Here is a 16,030-nt window from a genome sequence, read left to right as displayed (position 1 = left end):
CTGTTGTTTCTTAAAAAAAAAAAAAAAATAGTCTTAACGTTTTCCTTCCATGTCTGAAAAAGGAGCAGCAACCTGCATTTAGAAAACCAGTTTAAAATGTTGTTCAGGATGGCTAGGAAGCGCTTCAAGCAGTGGAATAAACTAGGCAAACAGTACGTCTGGAGCCACCGTGACACGACATGTAATTAAAAATATATTTATATATGTATACATATTTATATTTCACTTCTTCACACTCTGGTCCTAACAGCCAAGGGGGAGCTGCCCCTGTGGCCAGACCACCAAGGAGCCCGTTCGGAGGAAGGAGTGTCAGGCCCCAAGGTGCCCACAACACAGCCCCCTCCACACAGTGTTTCGGAGCATCCTGCATGAAGCTTGCTCTGAGCTCACCATAGGGTCTAGGAGACCCCACTCCCCTGTCTGCTCCCTGACCTGAGACCTGACTCCCAGGTCTCGCCTCTCTTTGGGGGCCTTGCCTCCTCCTAGCGGACGCACCCCACACACTTCAGGGAGGCAGGGGCCGCTGAAGCACAGATGGAGGCTGCCTGGCCACGACAGCAAGCTCGCCCCGAGGCCCAACCTGAGCAGCCCCACATCAGCCAGCTCCTCCCTCAAGGTCTCCTACCCCTGCGCATCTGTGTCCCCAGGCTGGGCTGGGGAGGAAGAGCAGTGAGGAGGAGCTTGAGAAAGTCTGGGAAGAAACTGTGGAGGGAGGAAGAAGGCAGGGTTCAGGGGCCAGGGACCAGAAGTGGCGTGGGCTTCTTGGGAAAGACCACCGACCTGTTTCAGGTAAACTTGTGCCCCCCACACCTTGTCGCCAACAGGCTATTTTTGGAGACAGGCATAGGCTCCACACCTGGGACCAGAGGGCAGGTTGCAGCTGTAGGGAAAGTTGGAGAGAACTGGGGAAGCCTCTCCCCACTCACCACTCTCAGACTCAGAATCAATCACGAGAACCTCCCCTGCCTATCACCTCCTGGCCAGTCCAATGTGGACCAAGAGGGGCCTCCAATGTGACCCAGGGCCTGCCCGGCCTCAATAATAAGAGCAAATAAGGAAGTGGCTAGGCTCTGATGTCATTTCCGGGGGGGCTCATCAAAGTATGTGCTCCAGCCCCCAGAGATGGAACTATGTGGCCACCCCACATATTTATATTTCACTTCTTTACACTCTGGTCCTAACAGCCAAGGGGGAGCTGTTGACACCTTCCTCTCTAGTCAATAACAGGGCCTGCTCCCCAGGATGAGGGCCTGCCAAGAAACCCCAGCCTTGTTTCCCGGCTGGGAAGCTCCATCTGGTGACCCTGCTGGTCACCTGACTGTCCCTCTCATGACTCAGTGAATTCACCCCTTTCCCAAGAGCTAGGGGAAGGCTGGGTTTCTAGGTCCGGGCTGGGCTTCTAGGTCCGAGCTGGGGCAGGGACACAGCGCATTAGCTAAAGTCGAGTCCTGGGGAGCCCCTACTCCCGTTCTTTTCCCCAGTAAGACCTGCGTGTGGAGCGCGAGACACCATCTAGAATTTTAGTTTTAATTTGCTAGTCTCGTTCTGTGCCCTGTTTGCCAAAAGGCCCCTGGGGCCAGGACCAGGTTTAACTTGGTCCCAGTGGTGACAGTATCAGCTCTTTGAGAAAACAGGCGCTAGAAGCCAGTGGCGAGGAACACAGGATTCCAGCGGGGACCTCTGTCGGGGCAGAAGTTTCCAATTACCCTAATTGGCTACTGGCAAGCTGTCTGTGGCTAGAATCCTTCTAGAGGGGGCTGGGTTTGATCTCCCACTAATCCGGGGTTCCTCAACAGTGCTGACTGTGTGATCACGTCGCGGGCATTTTCATTGACCGAAGAGACTTCAAAGCAACCGACTTTTGAAAAATAAAACACAATAAACAAAAGAGTGCAAATGGAACTGCAAACTCCATCTCCCCTCCTGCGCCTGACCCCCTAGGCCTGAGGCTGGGGGGCTGCAGTGAGGAGGACTCAGAGATGGGAGGTGGAGCGCCAGCTCTGCCATGGCTGACAAAGGCCGTCAATTACGGGCGGCTGGTGGGGACCGTGCCTGCCTTTGTCCTCCCGGACATCTGCTACACGTCGCCTGCTGCCAGTTGGCGACTGCGGCTGACAGCATGCGGGAACAATGCGAGCCCGTCTCCGACCCACTTTTTCAGCCTTCCGAGGTCCTTTCTGACCCAAGCGGTGCCCCAGCGTGCAAGGCTGCCAAGGTCTCCGAGGAGTCACAGCGATGAGATCCCTCACACAAAGCTCTGTGGGGGATGGCTCTGATGGGGAGGGGAGAGGCGGGAGTGAGGAAGGGGAGGACCAGGGCCACCAGGAAAAAGAAACATGCTTCCCTTATTGGTGTGAGCTTGCATGCTCGGGCCGGGGGCTTGTGCGGGGGCACTCCTCTCAGGGATTTTCTCCCTTCTCCGTCTGGCTCCAGACTGGCCACCGACTCTGCCTGCCCTCCTCCCCATTTCTTTCTCCCGCCAGGGCCACCCCTGTCCTCCCGCCTGTCCATCTGGTCCTGTGCACCAGGGCCCCAGCTGCCCGCGGGCCGCCCGCCAGGCCCCCTGGCTGTCAGGCTGTCAGTTTCTGGATGGTTCTGTTGTAGTACTGCGTGATGGGGGGCGTCAGAGGGTTCCAGCTGTTAGCGTGGAGCTCGATGACCTCTAGGAGCAGCGACCGGGTCAGCATGGACTCAGAGGGGCACAGCATCTTGTCCCGCGCGCTGGCCAGGAGCTCTGTCATCATCTCAGGCAGCTGTTCCTCCAGCAGCCGGCCTGTACTCTGCAGCTGCGGACAGAGATGTTGGGTTAGGATGGACTCGGGCCCCACAATGGCCCACTGGCCACCCTGATTAGGTGGGCTGGGGTCAGGGATAGGAAATAGCTGGGTTGTCTCAGGGACATACAGGCCCAGGCCCCTGTGCCACGGCTGGAAGGACAGGGAGAGTGGAAGGTAGAGTAGCCAAGGGTGAGATCCCACATTTACCAACCAATCTGCCAGCAAGATCCAGAGAGATCAGGATATTGCCTACTGCCCAGGGCTGAAAGAGCCGTCGCCAAGAACATGCCTCTTGTCCCTTTTACCCAAGAGCCTCCCTCTTCCAGGAAGCCTTCCCTGACTACACCCGCACCCTCAAATGGCTCCATGATCTGTGCCCTTGGCGATCAGGGGGCCCTGTGATCATTTTCACTTGCTAGGGCATCTCCCTGGAAATGAGCTTAGTCATTATTACATGTGTCCATTGGAACTTGAGAGCAAGGGTGATGCCTCCTGTTTCTCTCTCTCTCCTTTTGTCCTGATCCTGATCCCACCTTCCAGCCCCCAGAAGTGACCTCTGCTCATGCTTGTGACGGGAAGTAGAGGAGAGAAATACAAACTGGGGAAGAAGGCCCTCAGGAGAACCCTAGATAATCTTGAAAAGCCCACTGGGAAGGAGCCCCTCTTCCTGGACCAGCACAACCCTGGCCAGTGCCCCCCAGGCCCTCTCTATACAATCTCAGTCCCCATCTCTGTTCCCAGCCTTGTCCCATCCATTTTTCTAAGCTCTGCCTTCTTCGCAAAGCCTCCCTTAACACCCTGAGCCCTCCCCTCCCTGACCTCTCTCCCCTGACTTTTCAGGGATGTCTCTATACTTACATTTATTCTATCCACTCTCTGTGTGACAGCTATTCCTAACCAGACTGGAAGCTGCCTGAGGGCAAGGACCAGGGTTTCTCCTTCTCCTTAATCCCCCCCAATCCCAAACCCCTTGTAGGGTGCCCAGCTGGAGCCCAGCAAACAAACTGAGTCCCACAGACCCAAGGCTGCCATCTAGCTCCCAGTGCTTCTGGCCTCTGAACTCCTCAGTTGAGGCCTTTGCAGCCAGGCGGAAGCCACCTGAGTATGCTCAAGACAGCTGTCAGGCCCAGGTCCTTGTCTGGAAACCCCTCTCCTGCCTGCATCGCACTCTGGATCATCTGCAGAGGGCAAAATCTGCCCAGGGACTGGGCCAAAGCCAGGCTCTGAAGGGAGAGCACAGAGGAAGTTTCCATGAGCAGGGGCCACAGCTTAGGGACAGGAGTGGCACCTCTTAAGAGGGGTGCTTTCAGATGGGCTGTGCCAGCACTGGATTGCCAAGCATTAGCAAAGCAAAGGGAGATATTTGGGGGCAGAGGTCATTAGGAGCTTCTTAAGTCATTTGTGTGGCCTGCCTGAGCTGGGGCACAGGGGGTCTCGGGGGGACAGGGAAGTAGGCAATGCCACCCCTCTGTCTAGGGAATCACTTCTCTCTCCCTTCAGTCAGGGGTGAGCTGCTGTCACCATTCAGTGTTCACTCTGGCTTGGGGTGGATAATTCTGGATGCAGAAGTCCATGCCCACTCCTGAAGCCATTCCTCTACCTTCCCCTGGAGTTGTAAATGCCTCCAACAACACTTGGGCCCCTAGAACTGTTAAGGCATGAGAGATGCACCAGCTCTGAGGTTGAGGATGTCGAAGTCCCACCGCTTACCTCCATAGAGCAGCAAAGGACAGCATCTTCCTTCACATCCTGAGATTGCAAGAGCTGTGGAAGAGAGGGGCAGAGAGTGCCACTGAAGGAGACATGCCAGCTACTAGCCCCTATAGCTCCCTGCAGCCCCCGCCAACCTGCAGCCCCAGCCCTGATGCAGCCTGTAACAAACATCTCCAAGGTTCAGGCTAGAGTGAGAGCCCACAAAAGTCAGAGAGCGGAAAGTCAGTTGCGCCGGGTGGCGGTGATTCCTCCGACAGGGTTTGAGCAGCTGGAGGTCAGTGTGATGGTGCGATGTGGAGCCCCTGGGCCAGTTCTGAACACCAAGATTCAAGAGGCCATTGAAGAGCAGGCCGGCAGCAGTGAGTGCACTGGCGTCATCCACTGTTAACAACTGGTCAGCAGAAGTCCTCAGGGAAATGCAATTAGCTTAGAGACATATAATTGGTAACTCCTGTACGGTGAGGAGGTTGAGCCACTGGCTCAGGCGCCCCTGGGCCCTGGCCACAGGAGGAAGTCCAGGAGTCAAAGTCCTCTTCTCCACTGGCCCCACGCTGCAGACTTTCCAAACCACGAATCTGTGGACTTACTCACGGGGCTGGAACTGTGTCTTAACTAAGGCCATGGCTGGGCTGCTCAGCGCTCAGTCCGGCCACGCTACAGTCCATGCTTCCCCTGACCTGCCTGGCTCATTCTCTTAATCTCTCTGTCTCTTTTAAATTGAGATATCATTCACGTAACACAAAATCCACCATTTTAAAGTACATAATTCAGTGCTTTTGAGGATATCCTCAGAATTGTGCAACTATCACCACTATTTAAGTACTGGACATTTTCATCACTCCCCAGACAAACCCATACTCATTAGCAGCCATTCCCTCTTCCTCCTCACTCCAGGGCCTGGTAACGCCCCCCGATTCTATGTCTCTATGGAGTTGCCCATGCTGGACATTTTATAGAAATGGAATCACACAATATGTGTGTGGCCTTTTGTGATTGACTTCTTTCACTTAAGGTTTTCAGGGCTCATTCATGTAGCATGTACCAGTACCTTACTCCTTTTTGTTGCTGTACCAGTACCTAATTCCTTAATATTGCACTGTAAGGATATGTCACAGTTTGTTTACCCATTCATCTGTTAATGGACATTTGGGTTGTTTCCAGCTTTCAGCCACTAGGAATAGTCCTGCCATGAACCTTCGCGTACCAGGCTTTACCTGGACGCATGTTTTCAATTCTCCCGGATATTACATAGGAATAGAATTTCTGGGTCACGTGGTAACTAGACGTTCAGCTTTTTGAGTATCTGCAAGATTGTTTTCCACAATGGTCCCACCATTTTACACTCTCACGAGCAATGCATGAGGGTTCTGGTTTCTCTACAGCCTCACCAATGCTTGCTATGTCTCAGTTTTCTGATTCACTCTCTCTCTCTTGAACCCCCAGCAGCACTGGTGTGCTGACGCCAAGTGCTTGAGACCCTCTCTGGGCATGGCTTCCAAGAAGTTCACCAAGCCCCACGGACCACTCCTTCCACAGCCCCCTTCGCTGGCTAATGCTTTTCCTCTCAGTTCCTAAAACAGGCATTCCTCCAATATTTTCCTCCCCAAATAGTCATCGTCAAGCGTCTGCTCCTCTCAGTGCCATCCCCTCCTGCCATGTCGATCATCCCGACTCTCAAGCACCCCACATCTAACTCGTCTGCACGAACCTTCCCACACTCATTGGGCTTCACTTGCTGGATGACACTATGGCTTTATCATCTTTGCCTCAAAGCAGCTCCCTGTTACCTCCAGCTCAAAACCTCAGTCATTTTCCTCTCTCCTTCCCATCCATAACCAAGAAGGTACCAGGTTCTGGTAGTTTTCCTCTAAAACGTCTCCAGGACATTTTCGTCCCACTTTTCCAGGTCCCTGGCTTTACTCAAAGGTGAGGTTCTGTTGCTTCCCTCATGGGGGATTGTCCTGCTTCCCGATGCGTCATCCTGGTCCCCACTTCCTTCCCCTGCAATTTATCTTGTACACAACTGGCCAGAGTGATCTTCCTAGCATGCCACGGCCCATGCTACTCTCCTGCTTAGGAAATGTTGGAGGCAGAGACAGTTCTGTTGCTGGCAAACTCGAGAGCATCACCTGGTCACGGGGATCCAGGTCAGGGCACAGTTAACTCCTAACCCACAACTCAAGGGAGCCCAGTAACCAACATCTAACTCAATTCACGCAAAGGTGATTCACTGCTTTTATGGAGAAGCATTTTGGCACATTCCATCTACAGAAATCCTTAAACTATGTTTAGTAGGTACTCAAATATGGAGTGGAATGTGGAATGAATGAAAACATACTACATGCTGTCTAAACCATAAGAACAACCTTCCTACAACTTCCATAACCTCAAAGTCAGTAGAGATCAATCAGACTACAGACTGGGTCTCTCTGATCTCAACACAGTCCTGTTCCAGATGCCAGGGCTCCTTGATCACACTGTAGAGATGTGCTGAGGCGGCACTTTGAAAGCAGCACAGATCTCCCAAAACAGAAGAGACAAAGTCACAAGGATCTGCCGGGCGCCTGTGCCGACCAGCACCGTTCACCGCAGAGGACAAGACAGACCAGGCCCTGCTCCAGGGCGGTGGAAATGCAGCTCCAAACAAACCAAGAAACATCTCTATCAGATGGCGGTAAGGCTGTGATGCAAAGCAGCACTTGTGAGGTGATGAATATGTCAATGTGTGTGGTTGAATCACTCCACATTGTATCCATATATCAAAACATCACATCGTACTGCAACAATGTATACAATTATGACCTATCAATCAAAAATATTATTCATGATAACACTTTTTTAAAAAGTGGGCTGGGTGCGGTGGCTCACGCCTGTAGTCCCAGCACTGTGGGAGGCCGAGGTGGGCGGATCACGAGGTCGGGGGGCGGATCATGTGGTTGGGAGTTTGAGACCAGCCTGGCCAACATGGTGAAACCCCATCTCTGCTGAAAATACAAAAATTAGCCAGGCGTAGTGGCGGGTGCCTGTAGCCTCAGCTGCTCGGGAGACTCGGGCAGGAGAATCATTTGAGTCCAGGGTGGGAGGCGGAGATTGCCGTGAGCCGAGATCACGCCACTGCACTTCGGCCTGGATGACAGAGCAAGACTCTGTCTCAAAAAAAAAAAAAAAAAAAGTGATGTTGGGTAAGGGTGTCAGGAATACTGGTGTAGTGGCCAAGGGTGCCAGGAAGCTAGGCCATGAAGCCCAGTTAGCATGGTCCTGGCAGAAGGCTTGGGGTGGGTGAGCTCATGGCCCATGGAGGAGGCCAGTGTCAGGGTGAAGAGCACGTGGGAGAGACTTAGGAGAAGAGGTCAGGGAGGCAGCAGGCCCAGGGCCCATTAGGCAAGACTCTGGGTTTTACTCTGAGCAATGGGTTTTACTCTGAGCAATGGGTTTACTCTGAGCAATGGGTTTTACTCTGAGGGGCCCTGTGAGGGGGTCTTATGTTTTTATTTTAGAGACAGAGTCTTGCTCTGTTGCCTAGGTTGAAGTGTAGTGGCTCTAACACAGCTCACTATAACCTCAAACTCTTAGGCTCAAGCAATCCTCTGTCCTCAGCCTCCTGTGTCAATGGGATCATAGGTGCAGGCCATCATGCCCTGCTTATTTTTTTATTTTTTGTAGAGATAGGGTCTCTCTCTGTTGCCCAGGCTGATCTTGAACTCCTGGCCTCAAGTGATCCTCCTGCCTCGGCCTCCCAAAGCATTGAGATTATAGGTGAGAGCCACCATGCTTGGCCTGGTTTATGTCTTAAGGGGACCATTCTGCCTGCTGTAGGAGGGAGGGGTGAACATTGAGGGACCTGATCAGGCAGGGTGGCAGTGTGGCCTAGGGCAGCAGTGGGAGCAAAGAGCAAGAGGGGTCAGGCCTGCACACATTTGCCTCCAGAGTGGATGGAGAAGGTGAGAGCTTGGGGCCAGGGAGAATCATTTCTACTTCAGGCTCCTCTTTGGCTAAAGCCATGGGTTTCCATGACTTCTTCCCACGCGGGTTCAAGGGCTGCACTTCATAGCTGGTGTTTAGACTCCAAATGATTTTATATCTTTGGGGCTGTCCATCTTCTCTCCATCCTTCAAGGCTGGGTCACTTCCCAGCTGTTCCTCGGACCCTTCCTGACCACTCCAGACCCTGCCCTCCCTTCTTCTCACTCTCAGGCACTCCTGCTTTCCGCCCCCATGTACATTCCACACAAGTGAAGACATTTTCCGGGGTGAACTGTCAGCTTCTTGAAGGCAGGGACAGTGCCAAATTCATCTTCGCTGCCCTTTAACCCCAAGCAATGCCTCTGGCAACAGTGGGGATTCGTGAACTGTTGGTCAACATGATTTATGTGGATCTTTTTTGCATTTTTAAAAGGAAGGGTAGAGGGTGAGAAGAGGGTACAAGATGGCATTTTGAGGGCATATCCTCATTTACTCACTGAGAGTTGGAGCCAAAGTTTTGATCTGGGCATGATATAGTCAAGAAGGAGAGGCAAAAGCACACCCAGCCAACCCTGGGGACTGGTCACGTTGCTGGCTCAAAATCCACATTCTGCACATCCTTAATTCTTCCTGTCTCCTGTCATGTTGCATCCATGCACCCAGCTGAGGGGCCCCACAGCAGGACCTACAGCATGCACCACAGGAGCTGAGGACCCACGGCAGGAAACTCGTGTGCAGGTTCCAGGGCTGCAGGAGTGCTTGACTGGCCAGAGCCACTTTCAGGGACCAGACCTCATTCTCCTCGGTAACTGGGTCAGAACTGGCCTGAGAACTGGGTTTGCAGCAGACACATAGAAAAGAAATCATTTTGGGATGAATGAGCCGAGGTGGGCCTTCAACTGCTCAAACGATGAGCAGGTGGAGAGCAAGGGTCAACCCAGGGGAGGGAACAGTGTGGGCTGCACACTTGACAGGCACTGAGGACCCTCGGGGTCTCGCATCCCACCCACACATTTCCAACTCTGGGCCTCTGCATACTTGTCGCTGGAAATTCATGGCCACCACAGATCCACAGACCTCACTTTCTCATCCTATGCAGGGCCCTGCCCAAACATCCCCAGGACAGACAGGCCTTCCCTGAGCAGCCACCATCCCCCACTTACCTCCCAGCTCACCCCTTTCTGCGGCCCCTGACATATTATGTACTTGTTTGCCTATTGCCCGTCTCCCTGCTCTAGAAGGCAAGCTCCATGCGGGTAGGGTGACGTCGGTCCACTGCTCTCCCCAACATCTGGTACACGTTGGAAAATATTTGCTAAGAAACATGCTTTGGGAGGCAGAGAGAAAACTCGCACAGCTGAGAGTCTGCGAGAGGAAAGGAAAGTGCTCACCCAGAGAGACTGCTTGCAAGGCCCTCTGATGCACATACCTTTGAAAAGATGAGAGTGAGGGGGATGTGGATACCTACCCCCTCCCCATACCCCTCTCACCAGAAGGGACATGGCACAGAATTATTATTGATGTGTCTGCAAACATCGAGTGCTTGTAGAAATACAAGCTGGTGTCACTCTATAGATGGCAATTTGGTGATAATCATCAATAATAGAAGTGTCCACACCCTCTGACCCAGCAATATTACTTCTAGGAATTTATCCCACACATATAACCACACACACGCCATACAACACGTGTACACTAGTTGCTATACTATTATTGGAGCAAAAGATTGAAAGTAACCTGGACCTCCCCCAACAAGGGGACTGGTTAAGTAGTTCCAGTATGCCCATGTGGGCCACTCTGGGGCAGTGACCCTTCTCCTGCACTGGGGTCTGCGGATCCCCAAGGAGAGCCAAGGGAGGCTTCCACCAGTCAGTGCCTGGGGGACCTTCTTGGGCCATAGGCAAGGGTCTCGTTCATCTAGAGGATCCAGGAGACCAGGATGAAGACCAGGAAGTGGGTTCTGGAAAAAGTTGGAGGTGGGGGTTGTGACTCATCCTGCAGCAAGCCTACCTGAGTCATGGGGTCCAACATCCAACTGTGAGGGGCCGGTTCAGGGCCTGGGAGAGTCCTGTGACTGTCTGGGCCCGGGATCGGAGGGAAAGGTGGGCCTAACCACACTTACTCAGCAGGGAAAATGGGGACTAACATTAGGAGAATTCTGTGTGGTCTTGCTGGAATTTTTTTTTTTTTTTTTTTTTAAGACAGGGTCTCACTCTGTCCCCCAGGGTATAGTGCAGTGGTACAATCATAGCTCACTGTAGCCTCAACCTCCCAAGTAACTGGGAGCAGGGGTGCACCACCATGCCTGGCTAATTAAAAAAAATTTTTTTTTTACTAGAGATGAGGTCCCACTATGTTGCCCAGGCTGGTTTTGAACTCCTGAGCTCAAGTGATCCTCCCACCTTGGCCTTCCAAAGTGCTGGGTAAATTATAGGCATGAACCACCCTGCCTAGTCTGGAACTTCTTTCTTACAGCAAATTTCCCTCATATGCTTCCCCAGGGTGCTTAGCAGTAAAAAAAATCCTTAAAATAAAAATTGCTGGTAGAAATCACAAGAAAGGGGGAAGGTAAGTATCTGGTGGGAATGAAACTCCAGACAGAGTGGGTGGTGGCCCTGGGTGGGGAAGAGGCAGAACCCGGGAGCTGATGGGGAGGAAGGGAGGGCGGTTGCGGACGCAGCCGCAGGCGGGTGTCGCTGGCTGACACAGTGAGGCTGCTCAGTCAATGCTTCTCCCAGGGAGGGAGGTGCGCCTGGGCCCATGGTGTGTCCTGAGACCGGCTTCTCAGGGGGCTGTCGTCCCTCGCCTGGGCCTGCCAGGTTCTGAGGTTTAGGGACAAGCGAAGTAATAATATGAGAAATTTCAAGAAGAGCCAGGGCCTGCCAGGCACTAGAGGCTCTCAATGTGGCTGTGTCTCCCTCTGAGGAGAGAGGGAGATGCTGACACGGCTGCATGGAAGGCTCCCGGAGTCTCAAGGGTGTTGACAGTGAGCGCTTCGCCCTGACAATCAAGGATCTCCTCCTCATCTCTTCTGCAGCCCACAGCCTGCGTGTCTTCCACTTTCCGTGATGGGGCTGCTTGGGCCTGCAGAGTGGTTCCGCAGTCTCCCTGCTCTTTCTCTTCCCTTCTCCTATCTTTGTGACTTCCCCTTCCCGTGCCTTCTTCCCTGGGCACGCCCAAACTCCCTGCTCCCCCTACTACCGCAACTCCTGCCAGGGCAGAGGACAGACTGCCCAGGGCCCTAAGGCAGAGCTGGGGACGGGTTTTTAACCCCAGAGCCTCCCTTCCAACCTTATCTTTCTCTGGGTTGTCTGGGAAAGTCTGCACGAAGCCAAAAATCACATTGTGCGAGAGACCCTCTTGCAAAGGGCCTGCTGGGTTTTCTCAAGGAAGTCAGGGAAGGAGTTTCTCATCTTACTTGTCCCTCCCAGTTGCTGGAACGCAGAGAGCACAGGAAGGGCCGTGGTGGCTGCAGACCGTGTCCTGTCCTGTCCTCCCCGCACACACCTGCTTGGTTGCTGGCTTTTGAGAATGGATTCTCAGACCCTTTGGGGTGAAGGGATGGTGGAGGATGTTCCCTCAACCTCTCCTCGGACAGGGCACACAGCTGAAGGCCCCACCTGCTGCTCTGTGGCATAACAAGGGTCTGGCCTGCCTCTTCCAGGGGGCCCTTGGCACAACTCCACAGGCTTCCTCTCTGGGCCCCCGTCAGTGCCATCGCCCTCCTGGTCTCGCCATGCTTCAGGGTGACCACTGACTGCCCAGAAATCCCTACTGAACTTGCCCTTAGTGGGTATCATCCCAAGGGAAGAACCTTTCCAGTCTTTTCCATCTTGGCCTAAATGACCTGTCCTATGTCCCATTTCTTCAGGGCTCTGATTTCCTCAGAGACAGCTTATTTTGGGGATAAACGAATCCCTGCCGGTATGGAGGGCCCAACTAGCTCTCTCATTTATGTATGTTCTATTTGGGATCTCCAGCAGACAACAGCTTCACTTAGCTCAAAGACAGGTCTCAAAAATTAGTGGCATCTTGAACAGTGACTTGTACACTCATGTTCACAGCAGCATTATTGACAATAGCCAAGAGGTGGAATAACCTAAGTGTTCATTGAAAGATGAATAAATAAACAAGTGGAAATCCATACAAGGGGAATATCATCCAGCCTATAAAAAGAAGGCCATTCAGACACATGCCACAACACGGACGAACCCCGAAGACATTATGCTAAGTGAAATAAGTCAGGCACCGAAGAACAAACACTGTGTGATTCCACTTCTATGAGGTCCCTAGAGTAGTCAAATTCATACAGACAGGGAGCAGAATGGTGGGTGCCAGGAACTGGGAGGAGGGAGGATGGGGAGTGTTTCATGGGGACAGAGTTTCATCTGGGGGAGGTGAAACAGTTCTGGAGATGGACGGTGGAGATGGTCACACACCAATGTGAATGTGCTTAATGCCAAAGAAGTGCACACTTAAAAATGGTTAAAATGGACCAGGCGCGGTGGCTCATGCCTGTAATCCCAGACCTTTGGAAGGTCAAGACAGGCGGATCACGAGGTCAAGAGATCAAGACCATCCCGGCCAACATGGTGAAACCCCGTCTCTATTAAAAATACAAAAATTAGCTGGGTGTGGTGGTGCAGGCCTATAGTCCCAGCTACTCGGGAGGCTGAGGCAGGAGAATTGCTTGAATGCGGGAGGTGGAGGTTGCAGTGAGCTGAGATCGTGCCACTGCACTCCAGCCTGGTGACACAGTGAAACTCTGTCTCAAAAAAAAAAAGGTTTAAATGGTAAGCTTTATGTAATGTTATATGTATATGTATATGTATGTATTTCTTAACCAATAAAAAATGGTGAAAAAAAAAGGCAGGCTGGGTGGGGTGGCTCAAGCCTGTAATCCTAGCACTTTGGGAAGCTGAGGTGGGTGGATCACTAGAGGCCAGGAGTTCAAGACCAGCCTGGACAACATGGCAAAACCCCATCTCTACGAAAAATACAAAAATTTGCCAGGCATATAGTGGCAGACTCCTGTAATTCTAGCTACTTGGGATGCTGAGGCAGGAGAGTCGCTTGAACCCAGGAGGCAGAGGTTGTAGTGAGCCAAGATCTCACTACTGCACTCCTGCCCGAGTGACAGAGTAAGACTCTGTCTTAAAAAACAAACAAACAAACAAACAAAAAGGCATCGGCAGGAGCAGGCACCTTCTGTGTAGCAGGACTGTCCCTCTCCTCTTCTGTCATCTCTGGAAGACTAGCCACATCCATGAAGGAGACCAGGCTGCTCCACCTGGGGGTCAGAGGCCCTGGGGTCGGGAGAGGAGCAGCCCACTCATCAGAGTCTCTGGCACTCATGGGGATGTGGGCGGGCTGGGGCAGGCAAGCCTCCCATGCCCTCAAACGGCGAAATGTGTTTCTTGGACGAGAATCCAAGGCAATTGTGCGAGCCCACACAGTGTTTGTTCGGAAGCGAATGCATTCCTGTCCTATTGTCTCTGCCGGAGACTTGTTGTGGGCACACCCATCATATCCTCCCTCAGGGAGAAGCCAAGGTGCTCCATTCGGGCTGTGGCTGTGGGAGGCCCCACAGCAGCCAGGGAGAAAGGCAGCCTGGTGGGAGTCTCCTGGAGTCCCTGGGGGAAGGGCCATGGGCACAGGCAGGCTGCCCAAGGCATGCCCAGGATGTAACCAGGCTGGTAGCTTGGGATGCCACCCTGCAGGGAGGGAAAGGGGGTGCTGAGTACTCATGGGGCAGCCTCGCTGTACAGGCAAGGATGAACACTGGCAATCCCAACATCTTGCCTTGCTAGTGAGGGGTGCAGTGTCCATCTGAAGCGGGCTGGCCAGCCCACCTTGACCACCTCAGCTCACCCATAGCATAGCCTTCTACTGTGGGAGAGCAAACCCAAGCCACCTAATGCAGCTGCAGAAAAAGCTCAGCCCAGCCCCTGCCTGGAGGAGCCTCCTTCCTTTGGTAGCGACTGGAGGTGGGCACAGGAGCAGCCACTAGGGAGCCAAAGTTGGAGGTTTGCAGAGGGCTGTGATAGGCTGGAGAACAAAGCCAGCCAGGGAGCTCAGGTTGGCTGGCTGGGCCAGTGGACAGGCCAGGGCTATGGGAAGACAAGGTGAAGGTGTGGAAAGAATTGTAGGGCAGGAGAGAGGGAAACAAGGAAGAAAAGATAGTGACAGGTAAAGGCCACGGTGGCAGAGGAAGCCACAGAGATGGGCACACATGCTGACAGTGGAGAGAAAGGGGACGGGGGAAGAATGAGGCAGAGTCAGAAGACCCACACCTTCAGGGGTCTAGGATGGTTGCCACCTACATGTCAGGATTGCCTCCAGGACAGTCGGCCCATCCACCCTGTGCCTCTGCAGGGCCTGGACCTGCACCCACAGCCAAACCTGGAGGACAGCCCAGGAACTGTGCCCATGGTAATGACGAGTCATCAAGAAAAGGGCCAATTATGTCTGGGTCTCTGTTCAGGGAGGCAGGGAAGTAGATAATCTATCCAAGAAAGGCTATCATCAACAATGCGCATCAGGCTTGGAGTCGGAAGACCTGCTACACACTAAGACTAGCCCCTGGCATGCCACTTAATCACTCTGCATCTCAGCTTCCTCACCTGAGAACATGGATAGCATCTGCCTAGGATTGTTTGGAGAGTCAATTGTGATAATGTATGTGAAAGAGCTTTGATAAGTGCAAAGCCTGATTCAAATGTAAGGTGTTATTACTGTTATTATGTTTATATCTTTATAAACATATATCTTCCCTGAAGATTTCAACACGCTTTGTATGCACCATTCCATTTACCCTCATGACACTCCTGTGGAGACAGGGAAAGGCCACAAGTATTATCATATCTGCTTAATTGGTAGAGAAACTGGGGCTCAGTAGTTAAGTGACTTGCACAACCCAGACAGACAGCAGGTCTAAGTGGAAATGGAAGGTGCTGGAGAGTCCTGGATCTGTGCTCTCTCCTTTACAGAATGATTTTAATCTCCCACAGTAGCTAATTCTTGTTTTGCTGGTTGGAGCTCATAATTTTTTTTTTTTTTTTTTTGAGACGGAGTCTTGCTCTGTCACCAGGCTGGAGTACAGTAGCGTGACCTCGGCCCACTGCAACCTCCGCTTCCCGGGTTCAAGTGATTCTCCTGCCTCAGCCTCCTGAGTAGCAAGGACTATAGGCGCACACCACCACAACCAGCTAATCTTTGTATTTTTAGTAGAGATGGGGTTTCACCACATTGGCCGGGATGGTCTCCATCTCCTGACCTCGTGATTTGCCTGCCTCAGCCTGCCAAAGTGCTGGGATTACAGTACCTCGTCCGGCTGGAGCTCATAATTTTTAATTGTGCTGACTGGTGACAAGTCAACCTGAGCCTTCACAAAATTGAACTGATTTTACCTATTCTTTGTCTGTATTGGCCACCACCTATGCCTCCATCCACTCATCCATCCTTTTATCCATCTGTCTACTTGCCTACTCATCCATCCATCCATCCATCCATCCATCCATGCACTCATCCATCCTTTCACCCATCTATCTACTCACCTACTCATCCATCCATCCATCC

At 52.6% G+C, this 16,030-nt stretch overlaps 1 protein-coding gene across 1 annotated transcript in view; it reads right to left on the bottom strand.

Annotated features, from left to right (window-relative positions):
- Positions 1-1,506: 1,506 nt before the first annotated feature.
- CTIF (CBP80/20-dependent translation initiation factor) overlaps positions 1,507-16,030 on the bottom strand; it is a 331,498-nt gene continuing 316,974 nt past the window's right edge. The window contains exons 12-13 of the mRNA XM_011964142.1: positions 4,488-4,541; positions 1,507-2,786 (exon numbers count right to left, since the gene is read on the bottom strand). Coding sequence (XP_011819532.1) covers positions 2,571-2,786; positions 4,488-4,541 — 270 coding nt within the window. The 3' untranslated portion in view covers positions 1,507-2,570. The remainder of the gene's footprint in view (positions 2,787-4,487; positions 4,542-16,030) is intronic.

The sequence above is a fragment of the Colobus angolensis genome, unplaced genomic scaffold (genome assembly GCF_000951035.1).
Source record: "Colobus angolensis palliatus isolate OR3802 unplaced genomic scaffold, Cang.pa_1.0 Scaffold645, whole genome shotgun sequence".
NCBI lineage: Eukaryota > Metazoa > Chordata > Mammalia > Primates > Cercopithecidae > Colobus > Colobus angolensis.
Note: the sequence above shows the minus strand (reverse complement) of the source record. Positions and strands in the feature narration are given on the sequence as shown.